Genomic DNA, 19715 nt, shown 5'->3' on the forward strand with positions numbered 1-19715 from the left:
CATCTTGACATTGAGTGATCAATCTTCTCTGTAAGTTTAGGAAGGCAAGAGGAAAAAGTTTCAAAATGACTCCTTGCACAAAACTCTTCAAATGGAAATGAGTTTAATTTGCATGAAAATGAATCCACAAGTTAGACAGATTAATCACATGTATTTTCATATGAATGACTGAGACTTGGGTGGACAGAGATACAAAAGACAACTTAGAAATGGCAGGCCTGTACTCCTTCAAGCCAATGGACTGAGGGAAGGGTCTGCTCAAGTGTGAGCCTTGTGAGCCTTGTATAAAATAGATAGCCTCTAAAATCTTGTACAATTTATAGTTTATTGCATTTTAAATACATTACTGATAAAAGAAATGAAAACTATCAAGACTAACAACAAGTTCACTCTTCTTCTGCCTCCAGATTAATGTTGTTGCCAAACTTGGCATAAAGTTTCACTTTCAGATCACCCAGAACTCCTTTTATTTCTCCTGACTGGGATTCTAAGGACTTCATTTCTTCTTGTAGTTTAGATTTTGCCTTCTCCAGGTATTCTTGAGTTTCCTCAGAGGATAAATGAATAAAAATTTCCCCTATTCTGTAAGTAAAAAATGTTAAGAAATCTAAACCACAAAGAAATAATTTAAAATATCTTTCACATGCAAGGGTATATAACTTGTATAATAGAGCACATTTATCAAGAGATTCTGTCCCATCTAACAAATGAACACAGAAGGAAAAGTACTCTTGTTCAGTTTTCAGCTTTGAATTTCTCCAAAAGTGAGAACAAAAACAAAAGCTCAAAATAATAGTCAATGAACATTGTGGTCTCAGTGTTTAATTGCTGAAATAGTTGCTTCAAACAGTTTTTCATACTTTCTCACACATCAGTAAATTAAAGAAGTCTTGAGGTCTATTTGTGTCAAGAGGTTTGAGTTTGCAGTTATACCAATAAGGATATCAAGAGGAGGGGTTTGAGGGGGGGTGGGGGCCTAGATCTCTCCTTGTACTACTCCCCCATGAGATGTTTTTCACTGTGTACTGATAGATGTACCAATATGTATCAATTATTTCAGCAAAAAATAACTCAAGGTATAAAGCCCAATGGCTTGCTCAAGGAGACTATTAGACTGCGAGCAGTCTCTCTTTTCTAGAAAATCCACGGGAAAGCACGCAAAACAAGTAAGCGTATGAGCATGACTGTGAGCACGACGTGCAAGTGGCGAGCCATGATGCCACGAGCCACTAGTAGTGCAGGTGTCAGAAGACGAGCGAAAGGAGAGACTGCAATGGTACAACACTTTGGATGCTACTTTGACAGGTCAAATTAATGACATCTCCGCCCTTTTTTTAAATATGACACTCCGGTGTCTAATTTTTCACCCAAATCAATCAAAGCTCTATGCAGTGAGATGTGATGAATGGTTCGACATATTGTGGCTGCAACCAGACCTATGACATCTCAAAAATTTTTATACTGCTCGTTCAAATAGCTCTACTCTACCTTTGCCACAGTCTGGCAAAAACAAGTGTGAAGCATAAAACCAATAAAAAAGTCGCAAGATTGAAATTCAAAATAGAGCGGCAAATGTCTTGAATCATAGGAGTCACACCGTCAGAGACAGATATTACAACAGAGTATGGCCTGGGCTGCATGTCACTTATAAAGGTTACTGACAGATGTGCGTCATAATTTTGTAGACCGACAAATAGAATTACTCCATCACCAGAGTGCCGGGCATCCCAAATGTTGTATGAAACCATTGCACTCTCTTTTCGCTCGTCTTCCAACACACACACTACTAGCAGATCACGGTATCTCCACTCGCACGTCACGCTCACAGTCATGCTTAGATGCTTACTTGTTTCGTGTTCTTCCCCACGGATTTTCAAGGAAAAGAGACACTGTTCACAGTCTAGGAGACTATTTAATAAAAGTCTGACAGGCATCAATGAAAAAGGATATGGAATTGGTGCTGTGTCATCATCTAATAGCATTATCTCATCACCGGCATCTTCAAGATTCTGTAACTCTTTCTGTAAAAATATTTCAAAACAATTCATGTCTTGAGTCGCTGACATCATCATGCCCCCCACCCCCTCGTCCTTGGTAGAGAAAAAGATGGTAAATATATGTCTTTAAAGACAGCTAACTTTTGTTAAAACGTCTCAGGAATAATCAAAAGATCAAATGATACCAATAGAGGAAACCTCTCAGAAATGACTTTCACACGTCCTTCAGAAAATCTCCTCAACCGGGGGTGGTGGGGGGAGTAGCGGGGGATGGGGGGCCGAGAAGGCGGATATGAATTGATTTGATTTTGTTGCTATATAGCAAGAGCAAATGTAGTCTATGTATGTTGCCGGATGTAACGTATGTAGGTCTAGCTTAGCTGAATTAATTTCTTTATGCTACCATTTACTTCATCATAGGGCGGTGTTCAACCAGAAAGCTCTTGCTACTCTTTCTATCATTTTCATGCGCGCATTACATTAAATAAAGCATTGAATTGAACGTGACAAGTGTTGATTTACATTATGCAATTAAAACAGCATTGAAGAGCAACCGTTTCTGGTTATCGCCAGCAGCATGCATGAAATTATACTGGAATTTACTTCCTTTCAAACCTTTTTCTCCTCAATTTCATCTTTCAGTTCTTGAAGTTTCGCACTTTTCCGTGCAAACGTGTTGATTTGTTGTTGATCTTCGAACGTAATATTCGTATCTTCTCCTCCGATCTGCAAACAGCCACAAACAAAAAAGATATAACTTCCTGCTCGCTTCAATGACAGAAAATACGGGCACCAAACGGCAGAAGTGGAAAACAATACGAATCTTTTTTCTACTCCACCTTTCGCTTAGCGTTCGCCATCTTGGTTTGCGTGCTGAGTAACCGCGTCAAATGAAAGATGAGAACTTTGCGTTGCTTGGACGCGCGCGTTACAGAAATATTTTATCATGCTAATGAGCTGTGATCTCCAAGACAATCCGTAATTAGTTGCGTTGAACATAATTTATTTATATCGTTTGTAAGGACGCAATCTTACGATCATTTTCAGCTGCTTCAAGAAATCAATGTTTATTCCTTCCCCACTGTGCTATTGTGGCCTTCGATTTCAACGTCAGAATGCGAGCGCCACTAGTCTTGTAACTGTTCGCTGGAAAGAATCATGCTGGGTCATTCTTCGCTGATTTGCCTCGGAATGTTTGACAAATGAACTTGAGGTTGTTCTTGTAGTAATGGAAAAAAGCCAAACAAGTAATGGGTAAGTTTACTCTGTTTTGATTCTGTTGGTAAACTTTCGTACCGCATTTATTAGCTTACAAAGTTAATCTTGTCCAAATTAAAAATTTGTTGTCTTGATACAAAAGATATTGTTATATTTATAGAATTCCTTTACATGTATATTCAAAACTTTTCTGTCTCGTGTTGTTCTGTCTATCGATTCATAATTAATGTTTAATATCAGACAGTTCATCTAGTTGTATAGTTGACTTGTTGATTAAACATTCCATCAGTTTAATGATGGAATGATTTTTTTTTTTGTCTAAATCAATTTCTTGTCAAATTTTAAACCCCAGAAAGTAGCCCCTGTTTCAACCACCTAGGCAGTTCAGAGCTAAACAACAACTGTGAACTGAAAGCAATTAAATTAAATAATTAACAGAAAGAACACAGTTGCTATGGAGACTGAGCTACCAAGTTCCTTTCTCTTTTTTCATTCAATTGAGATATTACTGATTGCAGTTGCCTTTAAACTCCACAGCATTGACTAATTTATCTATAGTGGGATCTAAACTGTTGCCTGTCCCAGGCATTCATTCCTAAGTTAGACTGGGAGCAGTGCAAAAAAGAGTGAGAGAAAAATTAGAGGAGAAGCTTGAGATAGTGATTGAAAATCAGCAGTCATGTCGCAGGGCCCTATCTTCCTTGCAAAAGAGATACATGTATCATGGTAAAAAAAAAAAATGCTCATTGGTATTCTCTTGTTTTCTTACACTGCACTGCTCATCTATTTTATCTTTCACCTTTTTTCTCACTGCTCCCCAACTAATCAACTGCTTGGAAATAGGCCTCCATAATAGCATGAATATCTCCTTATCACTGATGACTTCCGAGTCTTGCATGCAAAGATGGTTGTTTCTTATCTGACCTCCCCTAGCCTATTCTAGATTCTCAAATTGTGAGGAAATATCAGGGTTAGGGGGAGGGCTGACAACACACAAGTCCTTTCTAGATTGTGATGTCAGCTGCTATTACAGCACCTTGTTTCTGAATTTCCATCACTATATAATTGCCCATCACTATATAATTGCCCAAACACTTTGGCAACCCTGCCCCCCTCCCTAAATGAGAGAGCATTGATTTACATAGGTGACTCTTGTCCCTGTCCCCCATTGCATGGTCACCTTACAGTAACAAACCATTAAATTTGGCTTTTTTTCTTCCCTTCACAGATAATTATGGTGTAACTCAGCTTTACAGAAGGATCATCTCACCCTCAGTTAAAGTACAAAATGAAGAATGGCAGAAGCAGACACACTATCGACACACAAACTACAAGAGCCAATCACCAGTCAACAGGCTCAAGATGGCAAGTCCTGTACATAGCGTGGTGTCTGCACCTGGACACTTAGAAGCTTGTGACCTCTCCCTCCAGGTAGTTTTACACAGTCATGGGTTTTATTATTTCACTTTGTAGACTTACTGATGCATGCACCTACACCAGAGGGTTCCTTATTTGAAGCAGGGTAGCCCATAAGGTTCTAACAGGTGTTGAGGTCTCATACCAAATAAACATGGTTAAACGGTTAATCTTCTTTTTATATTTATTTTCAATTTTATTTATTTATTATTTATTATTATTTTTTGCAGCCTTTGAGTGGCAATAATTCTGTTGAATCTGAGAAATCTTCAACAAGGAGTGAATATGCAAGATATAGTTTTCAGTAAGTCTGTTTATTATATGGCCAGCTCTGTTAGCGGGCAAGATGAATCAAATCCTGCACTGTGATTGGCTACCCAAGTGGGCAAGATGGAACTCTCTTGCTCACTCGTGACTACCTGCCGTGTCCCGCAAGAAAAAGTTCCCCAAAAGCCATATAATAAATCCTTTATTGACCAAGCTTGTTCGGTCAAAATGGCTGGACATTGGCCTTGTTCTTTTTTTTGCAAGTTTATGCACCTCGACTCTGTCTCGGGCCATAAACATGCAAAAAAAGAACTTGCCCAATATCCAGCCATCTTGACCGAACACTTGGTCAATAACCCATATAAATAAACCAGATAAAGCATTACATGTTTGAGTGTGATGTCGAGTACATGTTTGACCTGCCAGCACGTTGAGCAGCGGTTTGCAGTGAAGTAACTAAAAAGTTTTCTGCCCTCTTAGCCAAGTATGACTGGGGTATAATTAATTTAACATTGTATGTTATGAGCCAGTTTCAATGTGGGGATCAAATTAATTATTAAGTATAACACATCATTTTAATTTGAGGTATCAATCATGCATAACTGAACTGCATTTTGAAAACCTATCATTAAATGTACGTAACAAACATTTTAAATCCATTTGTTAATAATGAGTTGGATTTTATCCTTACAGGCCTACTGTGAAGTTCAAGACAACTTCTCTTCCATCCATGCCACTGAGCAGAAAATACTCGCCCTCTCCCATCGGGACTACAAGATCAGTTCCAATCTCCTACAGCAATCACATGGTAATATAAAGAAAAGCTGAACAGTGACTAACCTAGGAAGGGACCCACCTCCCCCTCCCCTCCCTTATGGTGCACAAAATAACCCCCCTTCACTCCTAGTCCACCCTTTCCCTCAAGCAAGGATGGACCCCTCTATAGTTTGCTTCCCTCCCCCTTTTACATGTAAGTATCTCTCAGGAACTGCTGGTGTTGCAACAGTTTCGGCATCATTTCTTGTGTCCAGCATTATTAAGTTTTATAGATAAAATTTGGAATCATTTATTAACTAAGTGCTATGGGGCCAGTGGAATACATGTATAATGAATATATTTAGATGAAATAAAAGCATAATTTTCAGAGATACTGAAACATATGTACTGTTGGAGTTACAATATATATTTTAATCTGATTCTTGCTTGGTTTAATTTTCACATAGGGTGTACCATCAAGATTTTGGACGAATGAAAAGTATGTTTCATAATTATTTTGTTCGTATGTGGCATGTGTGTGTGGCTCATCTTCATTAGATCCAGAATTATAGTCACTGAATTTCTTACTGACTCCAACAAACTATGGAATGCCAGCATACAGTTTGCACACAATGCATTCAGATGGCTATGTGGTTGCAGTTTTTTGCATGCATTGCGATCCTATAGAGCTCTTGAAATACATACATGTACAGCTTTTAGCATGCACTTTCTTGCAGAATATTCTCTAAATATAATATTGTACATGTATATTTAAATTTTCACTCGTAATTTGTTAACAGTCCTAGAATATTATACAGCAGACAGAGAGACAGATTAAAGGCAGAGGAACAAGCAAAGGAGCATTGCCGCAAACTAAAAAGAACCTCAGAGGTAATATATCAAACATAAAAGACTGTATTTGACCACGTTTCCAAACACTAAGAAGTGAATTGAAAATATGTTGCATAGCGGAGTTTTTGAGAAGTTTGGAAATATCGTCAAGTACTGTCTTGAGTGGTTAATTTATCTCTTCAATTGAAACTAAAATGAAAAACAAAGAAAACAAAGAAATGATAATTATTAAATTAATTGAAAAAAATTCAGAGTATGCTTATTAAATCAGATACACTGTATTCAAACACTGTCATGCTCATGCTGTCAATTGTGCTTCATCAATGCTACATATATGTACATACTAAAGCAGCAAGAACTATGTGACTGTTGGTATCTTTTTTGGATAATTTGGATTTTGATGTCACTAATACTGAATACAATTTAACCTTTGTAATTTGCAGATTCTTCATCACAGAGTTGACAAACAGTATTATATGGCTGGAAACAAAATTCCATTACAGGGAAGGTCAGCTTAAAGTTATTTTGTTAAGGCTGAGTTTGTAATTTTCCTTGGATGGTAAACATTTATGACTTCCTACTAGATCACTGTACATGTATGGCTTACCTTGAGCTTCCCAGAATGCTAGTTCTCAACAAGAACACTTACTTAAAAATCTACCCACTGAACCTGCTTCTTTTTCTTCATTCTTTCTTGTTCTATGCAGTTTTATTTTTATTGTATAATTCTCAATAACATCAACTCATACAAGTTAAAGCTATTATGTACGTGGTGACTTTTTAAACTCTAAATATCTGGGATCAGGCTGACCTTTTTCTGCTGACTTAAATTTAGATTCAGAAAAAAAGAGAACCTTTTTTGCAGTTTACTCTTCTAGTACCAACTGGTAACAGTTAGGGTTGGTTTCTGGTTCCCTTGTTAAATATTGATTACAAAGTGTTCTTGAGAAGCAGCAGATATACATGTAATATGTCTTTATCATACTTTCAGTTTATTGTACATGTAGTATTCAGTTCTAAGTAATACTAAAACTTATAGTAACTAATCAAATCCTCTGCAGGTATGATGTGGATAACACAGATCTGTTGACGTTGAGGCTTCTAGCAGAGCAGAAACAGTTAGTTAACTACAATGAGGCAAAAAATGCAAAGTAAGTAAAGGCTGATTGCAGGTTTTTGAGAGTATGGATTAGTAGCAGCAAATACTTTTGGGAGGAGGGACATGACAATCATTATCATCATCATTATCATTAATTTTCCACAATCAAAAAGAAGTATATACAAGTACAACAATTTAAACAGAGTGAGGAGACCTCCACCAGACAAAACATTTACTGGTAACTTGATGTAGGTTTCCAAATGGAGTAAAGAGCAAAAAAAAAAAAAAAACGGCAAGTAGAGCGACCCGAGTGTGGTGAAGGGCGAGCGGAGCGAGCCAAGAGCGGTTTGGGGAAGAAAAAGTTCTTCCCAGGCCATGCTTGGCTCAGTTCGCGCGCCCAAATATTTTTTGCGCTTGCCGATATTTTTCACCCTTCACCCCAATGGAGACTCTGGTCACAGGCTATGGAATTACTCACATCCTATCAAGAGGAGTTACAGTATCCATGCACGCATTTGGGTTTCCTTGATGACAGCCTGCGAACAGCCTCCCGGTGACGAAGAGCGCGACGAGCGCGAAACTGAAGAGTTCGGAGAGCGAAGCGTTGGGGGCGGCGCGGGGCAGGGGAGACCGTAGACTTTAATTTTAATGTGCTTGCCGGGAGCCTGTTCGCAGGCTACCTTGATGAGTAATGTTAAGTCTGTCGGTATTTATTTTATTTTCTCTTGCAGCTTTCCAAGCAGTAATCCCCGAGATAGCCCGGGTGGTCAGTTGACCTCGCCTGTGCCTGGCAGTGGAACCAGAGAAGCCAGCTCTGCTGTAAGCTTATTAGCAATTAACCGTACTGTTTACTGTGCTATTCAGTGTGGATAGCTTAGGATGTTAGTCAGATGATGGAACCCAAATGTGAGGCCATTTAAATGAAAGCATTTGAACAGGACTTCTGTTTTTCTTTTTTTTGGTTTCTTTTACGAGGTATTCTTCAAATTTTAAATCTGTGGGCGAAACGCAAGTGCGTGACCAGTCAAATGAAATACTTAGCAGTACATGTATAGCTTCAGGTGGCTTCAGTATTGTAGAAAGTGAAATTCACGATCGCGATTTTGTCTCAGTTTTGTGCTTTGGCGGGATATTGAGGGTGAAGCTATAAACATGCAGTTTAAACGTGATTGTGATTGTAACCTTGCTGCTTTTTTACTGTTACAAGGCATTTTCATCTGCTACCGATTTTGAGAGTCCGGATCACGATGGCAAATGGGCAGAGGAGGAATCAGATGCGAGTTCGGTGGACGAGTTTGACAGCGTATCAAACAAAGGAACTAGACGACAAGACTTCGAAGCACGGAAAGCTCTTGCACTCGAGGAAAGGAAATCACAACAAGAAAGTGATTCCGTTAAAGGAAGATTAACGAAGAGTGCCAGCGATGGAGAGAGTAAAAAGACGCATGCTGTAAAGGCAAAGACGAGCTCCTCTGCAAAGGGAGTCAAAAAGGGAAAAATACGATTTAAGGACGGGGGAAAGAGCCCTGACGATCAAAAACCGGGTACAGAGAGGAAGAAAATGGCAAAGAAAGGGAAGGAAGTGGAAACGAACGAGGACAAGAAAGAAGATGAGAGTGATGTTAGTGAACCTAAAGAGGAAAAGAGAAATAAATATTTAGATGAATGGCTTGGGATAAAAAGGGAAGAGGAAGATCCACGATACAGGCCCGGAAAACCTCCGCCAAACAGGTTAATATGTGGCCAAGAACAAATGTTTTCATTTTTTTTACCAAACATGTTTTATAGTCTAGCGTGCTTTGAAATCTTCATTGGCTAGGATCAGTGTACAATATAACTAAAATTGATAATTTCTACAAATTTATTTCAAATCCTTTGTCAAGCTCTATGACTAAGAGCATTTCCTTTTGTGAAAAACAACAACAGCATTTATAACAAAAGACCGAACAAGGACATTCATAGTATACAAGACATTTTAAGTGCAAACCGAAAACAGTTTCGTGTCGATCTTAGATACTCTTCCGTGGTGGATCTACGATAAGGGGTCCTGCCCCCACCCCTTCTCTTATTTTGGGTGAAAAAAGAAGAAATCATAGAGGGAAGAAAAGCCGGCAGGGCAAGCAAAACAAAACCGCCCTCTCCCCCTTTAGCTCGAGGTCTGAATCCGCCACTGCTCTCCATAAGTAATACACTTGAAGCGTACCAACCGATGAAGTAAAACACAACAAACATTTCAAGGCAAAAGTACACTTCCTTATGACGTGAACTTGTACTAAACAAAAATCTCTTTCCTGCCAGGATTTTTATGTCTGCGAACACTGGAAGTACGAAGAAGGGAACACGGAAGTTTTCGTCGTAAGTTAAAAGTGTTGTTCACTGTAAGCCGGAATAAGTTTCTTGGTCCATATTGCAATGCCAATAGCCTCCTTGTTCAACGCTGCCCTTTGACCGAGGAAAGTACTGAAAGTATATGGACTGAAATTAATGCGAACTGGTTTGTTCTTTTTGATGGGTGTTGTCCGTCGTTGGTACAATGGAAGGACATATTGTGCCGCCTACTGGAAAATCTTTAGAGGAATACCCAGCGAATAGTTTCCCACTCGACTTTGCATTATCCAATCAGTTGAAAATTCGCCCCTTGAATGTTGTCACGTAATCTCGTCAAACAGTTTTAGAGGGTATTAGTCGCTTTGATCAAGTGGATAGAGCAATTAAATATAAGTTCTGTTTTTGAAAAAAAGAAATATTTGGCTCAGTTGCTTTCTCTCCGCTGAGGAAATCATTCACCGTCAAGAGGTGGAGTTTGTCGTTTTGTTGCTTTGTTGTAATACTGCTGTATTTTTCCTGCTCGCAGAACATTTTTAACAGAGATAACGGAAGCCAAGGCATGGGAAGACGAAGAATTCTTGACACCCGTAAGTGACATTCTTTGTGATTCATACGTTTATGGAGAAGAATACTGGTTCTCCAGAGTAATCTGTCCTAAACAGTGAAGATTTATAGGAATAATCGCATGTATTTGTTTCTCTTAGGATGCGCGATACGGTATTATAAATGATCAACAAAAACACGTGTTTGGATTGTTATTTGATGAAGTAGACAAGGACAAAAATGGCAGCGTCACTCTACAAGAACTCAAGCTAAGGATGCAACCTGCTGTTTCTCGACACGATATCAAACACTTTGTGCAGGTAATAAATCGTTACGACCATCAGACACAAACCCAGACAACATCTCTTTGGTCTTACATTTGTCGAGTTTGGTTGAATCAAGAAGAACAAAATAACTCGTTTGATATTGACCGTCCAGTTCCATCCAAACACCAAACCAATCGTGAATTTTTCCCGCGCTTGGCGCGGGTTGCATCGGGTCACTGCAAGTTTTGATTGGTTCATGACGCTAGTTTAACATGCTGTGATTGGCTACATAGTAACCACGTGGAACCTGCCCTGCTATTGAAAATGAAATTGCAAAGCCAGAGCCAAATATAACACGTCCTAGTAGGATGTCCCACTCTTTGTATTGCCGCGTGGCATAATTTGTGTTTCTTGTGATTGGCCAGGCACAAAACAACAATTACAAACTTTTCACCAAACGCCAAGTATTAATTCGTATTACTAATATGACACGATATTACGTTTGTTTCACTTTTTAACAGGTGTTTGATTTAAACAAGGACGAGACCATCGACAAGAGAGAATTTACAGCTATCTGCGCCCTGAATGATCGAATTGCTGGAATCAAGTGAGACATTTGCCGTTTCTCTGATTTGCTGCTGAAAAATTCAACAACAGCAAAAATTGACGCGTTCTTTTTTTTTTTTTTCAGAACTGAATCAGAAGATGCCTCTTTGTCTTTGGATCTGGAAAATTTGGCTCAACACATTGTCATATTCAAGGTAAACTACAAGTTGGGATGAAGTGATTTGTCCATCCATATATTTCCCATAGGAAAAAAAGTCATAAAGCGGACTGTAATTTTGACTCGATTATCTGCTACTTGACTGATCGCTTTTGGGTTGCGCGGACCTCATGGTTAGTGCGCTCGTATCTGGATCGAGCGGTCCGGGTTCGAACCCTAGCCGGGGATATTGTGTTAAGTTCTTGGGCAAGACACTTGACTCGCGTAGTGCCTCTCTCCAACCAGGTGTATAAATGGGTATCGGGGCTACAGAAACCGGGATAAGCTCCGGCCTGCTGGGCCACTAGGCTCGAGTGCAGACTTTACCTGACCCATCGCTTGAAGTGGACTTCTTTCAGCCTTACGGTAGATGACGCGGATACCGCGGAGAGGGCGTTGCAAACCTAAACCACGAATACTTACATTTTGTATCGTTATTACACTTTCTCTGTAGGAAATGTTCAAAACAATCGATGAAGATGACGACAACAGACTCGATGCTGGAGAACTGCTAGTCATGGTATCTGCTGCCATGGAAACGGAAATAGGGGCGGACCTTCAGACAGCCAAGGAAGTGCTTGAAGGAGCACGTGATGAGTTTGGTAAGTACACGCAACAGCACGTGCTAAGTACGTGGTAACAAAAAATTCAGTGTACTAAACATTACGATTACATTTTTTTTGTTTTCCTTATCTATCTTTTTCAGGATTTATCGATTTTATTGGTTTCATGTCGTACATACCGTTCTTTGCGAAGCTAATTCGAACCATTCTGGACCATCCGCTGACCATTTCTGAACTAGAGCGGGCTCGAGAACGAGTCAAACAGCACGACCTCACTTTCAAGCCCAAGAAAAAAGCCAAAGAACCGAAAAGTTGGGAAGTGTTTTAGATGTTTGAATACTTGCGTTTATTTTTATATTCATTTATCTTGTACTTAAGGTAATTGGCTTATAGTTAGGCTGCGAATACACCCGCCTTCCATCGCTCCGGGCCCAAGCAGTAGTCTAGTCTCTGAATTATTCCTTTCCCGCCCAATATATAGAGGTAGAACCTACAATCGTGAATAAAAGTCCTTGGGACACTTAACGAATTGTATGTGTTTTACTACTGAAGTTTGAAAAAAGTGCTGTGTTCCTGTTTTCCGCGTTACTGTTCCTCCTCCCCACCCCACACAATGTTGAAAGTCAGAAGAAACTGCAGGTAGTAATTTTCAACATTGTTTGAGGGGTGGGGACGAGGTTAGGCAGGTGAAGTTGTATTCGCGTCTGGCGTGTGCGCAAAAGCGCCAAAAGTGCAAATTTGTCCCAAGATTTTTGTCCATGATTGTAAGCGAGATAAGAGAGTCTCTCTCTCTCTCTCTTCTCCTGTCTGGGGTCAACCCCCAGATAGGGCGGGGGGTGGGGAAGCTCAGGGACGGTACCACCCAAGCGGCCTAGAGAGATAAGACGCGGCTTTATTCTCCGACTATTTCATAACTGAATTAGGTTTTTGGAGAACTCTGTCGCCACTAGCTAGGCAGAGACTAAATTATAGTATTACAACGTGTATAAGCCGCTGTTCTCAACGTAAAACGCATTTAGATGTGAAGTAACAAGTGCGGCTGCTGGTTTATACCCAGATTAGTCTCAAAATTTGTCGTCCCTCTTTGTATGTTGCGTTATATATATATATATATATATATATATATATATATATATATATATATATATATATATATATATATATATATATTTAGATATTTGTACGGGTGCATTTATTCACTTTCAGCAAACTGAATATGATAGCAACTTGAAAACACTGGGAAATATATAAATACTTATTTTTCAACCACAGCAAAAGTATTTTTTTTAGTTTAAATTCGTCTTTTCTATTAATGCATGACATTTTTTATTGGCCAGGGGTTTTGTCGCGCGAGTTCCTGATTTTCTCAGACGTATATGATAAATGAACACTCGATGAAAGCTCTAGCAGTTACTTAAGGATTTACACTACTCGTGATACTTTTCAAAATTTTGTTTGGCACTCACCTAAAGGTCGTGCAATTTTGAAACAATTTTCAAATATTACTCGTAGTGTAAATCCTTAATTACAGTTGCATTCATACGATCACTTACACAATAGAACCTCGCCTTTCGGCCACCTCGTTATTACGGACACTTTAGGCCTGAACAAAAGCTTAGTCGGTCATTTTCTTATCAAAAAAACAGCCACCTCATAATACGGCCACCCCGTTAATACACCCAGATTTTTGTGGACCGTTGGTGTCCGGATAAACGGGATTTTACCGTCCCAAACCCCGTTGGAGGATCCCCGGCACTCACTCAGTTCATTCATCAACTACTACTATCTCTTCAATACGTGACTCTGATCCAAGTGTACTTTTTTTCATTTTTTTTCCTTACTTTTGTATGGTTTATCTTACTTTGAATGTAAATAGTTTTGTACAAAACAAGCGGGAAAAAACTTTCATCTAAATAACGTATTTGTACAGTTTTCATAAGGGTAAACCAATAGTTATCTACCGTTAGCGCATATTAATTTTTACGGTCTTTTTTAACGTAAAAGATTATATATTTTACCAAGTTTTCAAAAAAGGCTTTTGCGGTATATTAAAAACTGACTAAATAATTACACATTTGTAATGTGTCTTGGCGTTTGTCTTTTCGATTGTTGTGTGTTCTATACTCTTGTTGACTTGTTTATGACGTAAAATTCACGTTCTGTTTCAGATTGCATTTAATAATAATAATAATAATAATAATAATAATAATAATAACTTTATTTATGCTGGTAAAGACCGGTCAGTCGATCAAGATATAGATTGACTGGTATTAATCGGTGACCAGTATAAAAAGCATCAAAAAAAGTCAGTAAAGAATTACAGGCATAGAATTTACAATTACAAAATCTAAAAAGTATAAATTATATACAAACATTTAAATTTAAATTGTACAAGTGTGATTTGCACTATCCATGTTTATTAGGTAAGTGAATGTTTTGCCTTTAAATTGTGCAAGTGTTGTGAGCTCGCAATTTGACAACTGTTGCCGCAACTTTAAAGTTCATCATTATTTTGACTTCATCAGTTGCGTTCAGTGGTGTTTTTCTCGGCTTGGAGTAAATTGTTGAGGATTTTGTTGATTTAAGGATTATTCAATTTATTGTTAAAATACCTGTGAGCCGTTTATCAACGGTACACAGTACTCACTAGTTTTCAGGTTTATTTCGCAGCTAAAACTCTCTCTAAACTCACAGTATGCTCACAGTTCAACTCGCTGCTTCGTCTCTCCAGTTTCTGAGAAAGTCACTACACGTGCTCACTACCATATTTGGTCACACAATTGAATGTCGCAAACTACGGGGGTGGGGGTCCGTCAAAACTCTCGTACACCTGTTCGAAATCTCCCAAACAGTGTCACGTGTTTATTGTAACCAGACGATGAGCAGCCGTTCCTGTTTCTCTGTCTGTTCCACGTGACAAGACAGAATCGAACGCGCGAGAAGAAAGTTTTCTTCTTGCTTTCTTTCCCACCCTGGCGTCCCGCACGCGGCCATGTTGTTCTCTCACGCTCTCTTTCGCGTCACGCTCGAGGGATCAACACAACAGAGAGGCTGCTCGTGAGCTACGGGTTATGAAACACGTGCGCCATTTTCCATTTCCGAGAGCTTTCAGTAATGCATAGTGAAATAGATCGTTTTAATACGCAGCAGGTGTCAATTTGAAGGCAGCACCATGTAGTTCCGTTCCATGCCTCTGCAATGAAATTTATTCGTGACTTTCTCTTTGGCATTTTTGCGCTTTTATTCACGATTCGTAAGAGAAAGATTCTGCCCAGAGTAATCTTTCGGAAGAATTTATTTCAGACTGTCTAAAATGCTGAAACAGCTTCTGTAAACCCGTCGTTTGAATGGGTTGTTTCGCTGTTATGTTTAGTCACTCCATGATTTTCCATCCACTTTGTTTCAGTTATCCTCGCCTAAAATAAGGGGTTATTTTGAAGTCTGAATATTACTGAGAGCTCTGACTATATATAAACTAAGCCGCGACAGTTCTCTCGTTCCATCTGATGCACGTACTCTGAGAAATAACGAACTGCAAAAATATACTTCCCTAAAGAAGATCTCACCAAACACACAAAAAAATGATCAAATCCAAAAAAATGAATGGTGCTTAACATATACTTAACTTCCTTCTCCCCAACGGCTAAATTTCCTCTTCCTATGCATCCGTGATGTGTCAGCTGCGAACCGCTTAACAATAAAGGAAGTTCGCCGGCCCAAAATGTTCTCACGTACATATTTTTTTAAAACAACTTGTCATGCAGTAAGGTAAAGGTCAACTTTTGCCAAAAAAACTGGGGGGTCTCCCAGGGTCAATGAGGCGCATTGAAGACCGTGCGTTTTTACATGGAGAGTAGAAGAGACCCTTCTTCTATCCATTCTACTATCCATGGGTTTTAGAAGCCTTGGTTACTTTAAGACGATCTTAATGCTTGATGTATGACGTGCCTGCGTTACATGGCAGTTTTTTTCATTATTTAAATGACGACAGCCCTTAAAGCAACGAACTTTTCCGGCAAAGAACTCAATTCAGTTTAGGCAGCTTAACTCTTAAACAACTCATCCTTAGCAGGGTTAACATATGACTTCAGTAACGACCGTTAAAATACGGATGAAGGCAGTTGAAAGTCCAGATTCCATTTTACAGTCAGAGCAATCAGTCGACATGATTACATGTAACAACTCTTGGCAACTGAAAAGCAGCTTTGTTTACAAAGTTGGGAATTACACCAGTCACGATTTGAACGCCACGGTTTTCGCTTCACAGGTCATCACTGCGTCATTTTCCGCCCTGTTTTACTTGGTTGCTCTCGTGTTAAGCGCCCTTAGCGTTTGCTTCAAATCTTTCGTCAAACTGACCTCGTCGCACTCAACTTTCATACTGTTCCTTATCGGAGCGATAATGCTGACTGTAAATGTATTCAACACGTCAGGGAATGAGACAATAATGTTGTATCTTCGCATCATCTCTGCCTTTGTTGTTGGGATCGCCTTCGTTCTGTTAGGCGCCATTCGTTTCTTTACGAAGCCAACCAGGCCACCAACCCTTGGCGAACACGAGCCATCCATGGGATTGGTCGTTACGATGATCACCATTCCCTTGAACACAATTGAGTTGATGATAATGTTGGGCGCCCAAGCGTCCAAGAACGAAACACCACACACGCTGAAGCACTTACGACCGCTGTTATTGACTGATGATGTGATTTTCATCGTTCAGAAATTCATCCAAGCTGGCGTGTACTTCTGGTTGAGAAACACAAGACCGTGCGAAGCTTACAGGGGAAACGCTCAGTTTTATTTCAAGATATTGGCGTTTTTCAACTTTATCCAATGGGTGGACACGCAGGTGAACGTGGAAAGTGACTTCCATTTGAACGAGGCCAGAGCGGTGTACGGTGGCTGGTTTGACGTGTTAAAAGCAGTGTATATAGGGCTCATGATTGACTTCCGTCTCTTATGCTCGCTGCTGTTTCTCGAGCATTCGATTCAAATTCAATCCGAGACAGATGGTAACACAGAAGCCGCTGAGTTTGAAAAAAACGAAAGGAACAGTGCAATCAGTATGAGGATGACCTCTTCAGATCGACAGCGCCGTAATGCCGGATTCCTGATTGGTTTTTCCTGTTTTCTCGCGCCGTTCTTCAGCGCTGTTCAGTATGTACCGAAACTGCATTTTCCTGTGTACATACGCTCCACTGCTAATTTCCTTAACTCGATTTTGTATAATTGCATGTGGAACAGTACTTCTGTTCAAGAATAGCCTTGGTTTTGACAAGAGGGACAAGGAGTCAATGAGCGTGAAAGTTATGGTAAGTGCACTATAAAGGAACTCTTGTCTCTCCTGATATCAATCCTGTAATGAAGAGCAATAATATTTTGCCAATAGACCATTTTTGCATTCTCGGTATTGGAACTAGCTTGCAACGGAGGCTAATGTGGCGAGTCTTTCCAAATGCAAATGACATTAATCTCTTTTCAATAATATTTCCCCGCATGAGCCTCCATTGCAAGCTCGTTCCAGTCCAATACCGAGAATGCGAATATGGTCAGGAGCCCATGATATGGTCTATTGCATGCGGAGTAACACCGTAAACCGTGAATAATAAATCAGAAAATGAAATGGCCACGTTCTTACAAGAAGTCCAACAAGAACGTAGTCATTTCATTTTCTGATTTAACATTTCGTCTTTATTTTGACTATTTTTTTTTAATTCCAGGTTTGCTGCTTGGGTGCTGTTGGTTTTGCATGGTTAATGATCAGCGCAGCTCTCGCAGAATTCTGGGCCGTCACTCAGAATAACTATCTCGACTACCACTGGGTGGGTCCAGAGTGGGCAGGCCCTGAACTGACCATGCGCGGGCTCACAATAGTCTTCCTGATGGTTATGTTCTTACAAGTGAACTCACGTGCCTTGCCTTTAAAAAACCCAGACGTGAAGATCAATCACTTTCTTGTACCAGTTTTGATGCTTGGAATTCTGGCTCATTTTTCTGCCTGTTTGGTCGACCAGTATATCGGTCCACTCGAAAGGAAAATAAGGTAGGCTATGAAACATGGTTTGTATAATATTAGTCCCTGCGTAGCGCCCCATCACCCACTCCCCCGATTTCGTCACTCATATCACGTCTCTCATTTAGTAACGAGTAGAGACAAAGTGAAAACAAAAAAAGACCAGAGCCCAATATTACCCGACACTGTGAGGGTAATATTACCGAGAACTAGCCTCTGCTCTATTGCACTCTACAAGAAAGATGTTTGTTAATAACTGTGCTGATTCTAACGAGGCGAGATACTAACTGGAACTTTGAAGAGCTATATCATCTATATCATCGTTTTCTCGTACTAGATATCTCAAACTTTGCTTGAGCAAAGAAGAAAGTTGCACGCGCTAAGACAGAAGACTGTTTGCTTAGGATACTTACCAGCGCTCCACCTTAAATTGCCCTCACTTACTGATTTAATTTGTAGATGCGAAGTCAAAGAACCAAGTTTGAAGCTACTTCACGAGGCCGGCCCGCCAATGTACCTGGGATTCCTAATTCATGTATTTTTGCATTTCCTAATCATGCAGACCAGATTCGGTGGTGCATCCGGGTTCCATGCAAATCACGAGTTGACAGCACCGTTGTTGCCTTCAAATTAAATCCCGACACTGCCAGATATTTCCGAAGAAAACCGATGTAGAAATGCTTACACAAAGGCTGGTGATTCAAGATTCCGATGCTACGAGAATGTGAGGATCATTTGACAGGAAAACGTCTGTCTGTCTGTTTGTCTGTCTGATCAACTGACTTACTGATTGACTACACTAGTCTGTACAAGGTTGCCAGCCGGCCCACCAGAATTTGAAAAAAGGCCCTGACTTTTTTAGTAAGGATAAAATAAGGATGGCTTACAAAATTTTAAAACCTTGTATATACAAAAAATATAATAAAATAAATTGCGCCAACCTGAGGATAAAATTCCATAACCTGACCGTGGCAAACCTTACTGACTGACTGACAGACTGACTGACTGACTAACTGACTGTCTGAATGAATGAATGACTGACTCACATGAAAGACTGACTGACTAACTGGCTGACACTCTAACTTAACTTTCTTACTAACTCTCTATCTGTCTGACTGACTGACTGATTGACTGACAGACAGACACACACACACACACACGGACACACAAACAGACAGGCAGACAGACAGAGAGACCCGTGCATACGCTATGTGACACATGAAAGGCCTTAGAGCGTTTTTCAAACAAAACACAAAGTAATCAGTCTAGACAATCAGCTCCGGCAGATAACACTTTACCTAGCCCTTAGTTACCATTCTAGATATCACGATAAACCAGCTCATCCAATAATTATTTATAATATATAATAAGCTTATCTGACCTTATTAATCGACAAAACAGGGAAGAATTATTTCATTGTTATGTTAGACTTTATTCTTCCTCTTCATTGAACCTTACGGATGAACACGGACAATCATGGTTGGACTGGCTGGATTTATCTTTGTATAGTTCTGTTGCTTAATAGTTCTACTGCTTTCACCATAACGATATGATGAAACATTGCTTTCCTTTGTGTGTAAATAACGACACATGTAACGGTTAACCGTGTAATAAACTGAAGAACAATTTGTACA

The 19715-nt window shown here is 39.7% G+C and overlaps 2 protein-coding genes and 1 pseudogene across 3 annotated transcripts; 2 read left to right on the forward strand and 1 right to left on the reverse strand.

Annotated features, from left to right (window-relative positions):
• Positions 1 to 306: 306 nt before the first annotated feature.
• LOC110062141 (prefoldin subunit 4-like) lies at positions 307 to 2910 on the reverse strand. Its single transcript, XM_020769008.2, has 4 exons — positions 2837 to 2910; positions 2613 to 2723; positions 1951 to 2021; positions 307 to 588 (listed from the first exon to the last, which is right to left on the reverse strand). The coding sequence occupies exons 1-4, from the start codon at positions 2855 to 2857 to the stop codon at positions 387 to 389; spliced, it is 405 nt and encodes a 134-aa protein (XP_020624667.1). The 5' UTR covers positions 2858 to 2910; the 3' UTR covers positions 307 to 386.
• Positions 2911 to 2934: 24 nt separating this feature from the next.
• Positions 2935 to 14142, forward strand: LOC110062130 (uncharacterized). The gene is made up of 17 exons (XM_020768997.2): positions 2935 to 3251; positions 4444 to 4646; positions 4862 to 4935; positions 5592 to 5706; positions 6122 to 6153; positions 6455 to 6545; positions 6950 to 7014; positions 7568 to 7657; positions 8337 to 8424; positions 8813 to 9336; positions 9904 to 9960; positions 10460 to 10520; positions 10638 to 10796; positions 11264 to 11349; positions 11434 to 11503; positions 11960 to 12107; positions 12212 to 14142. Exons 1-17 carry the CDS (start codon positions 3248 to 3250, stop codon positions 12394 to 12396), a joined length of 2052 nt encoding a protein of 683 aa, XP_020624656.2. The 5' UTR covers positions 2935 to 3247; the 3' UTR covers positions 12397 to 14142.
• A 510-nt stretch (positions 14143 to 14652) lies between these two features.
• Positions 14653 to 19583, forward strand: LOC110060605 (uncharacterized; annotated as a pseudogene). Its single transcript, XR_016209731.1, has 3 exons — positions 14653 to 17380; positions 17789 to 18111; positions 18541 to 19583. The product of XR_016209731.1 is annotated as an uncharacterized LOC110060605 (transcript).
• The last annotated feature ends 132 nt before the right edge of the window (positions 19584 to 19715 follow it).

This window comes from Orbicella faveolata, unplaced genomic scaffold, assembly GCF_042242905.1.
Source record: "Orbicella faveolata isolate gen_17 unplaced genomic scaffold, um_ofav_v1 contig_3, whole genome shotgun sequence".
In the NCBI taxonomy this organism is placed as follows: Eukaryota; Metazoa; Cnidaria; class Anthozoa; order Scleractinia; family Merulinidae; genus Orbicella; species Orbicella faveolata.

Bases quoted from the DNA above. Each gene is read 5' to 3' on its own strand.
- LOC110062141 (XM_020769008.2), bottom strand. From the start codon at position 2,857: ATGGCGAACGCTAAGCGAAAG. The intron at 2,724-2,836 runs GTGGAGTAGAAA...GGCTGTTTGCAG, and splicing joins TGGCGAACGCTAAGCGAAAG to ATCGGAGGAGAAGATACGAA. The intron at 2,022-2,612 runs GTTTGAAAGGAA...ATATTTTTACAG, and splicing joins ATGAAATTGAGGAGAAAAAG to AAAGAGTTACAGAATCTTGA.
- LOC110062130 (XM_020768997.2), top strand. The intron at 5,707-6,121 runs GTAATATAAAGA...ATTTTCACATAG, and splicing joins TCTCCTACAGCAATCACATG to GGTGTACCATCAAGATTTTG. The intron at 8,425-8,812 runs GTAAGCTTATTA...TACTGTTACAAG, and splicing joins CCAGAGAAGCCAGCTCTGCT to GCATTTTCATCTGCTACCGA.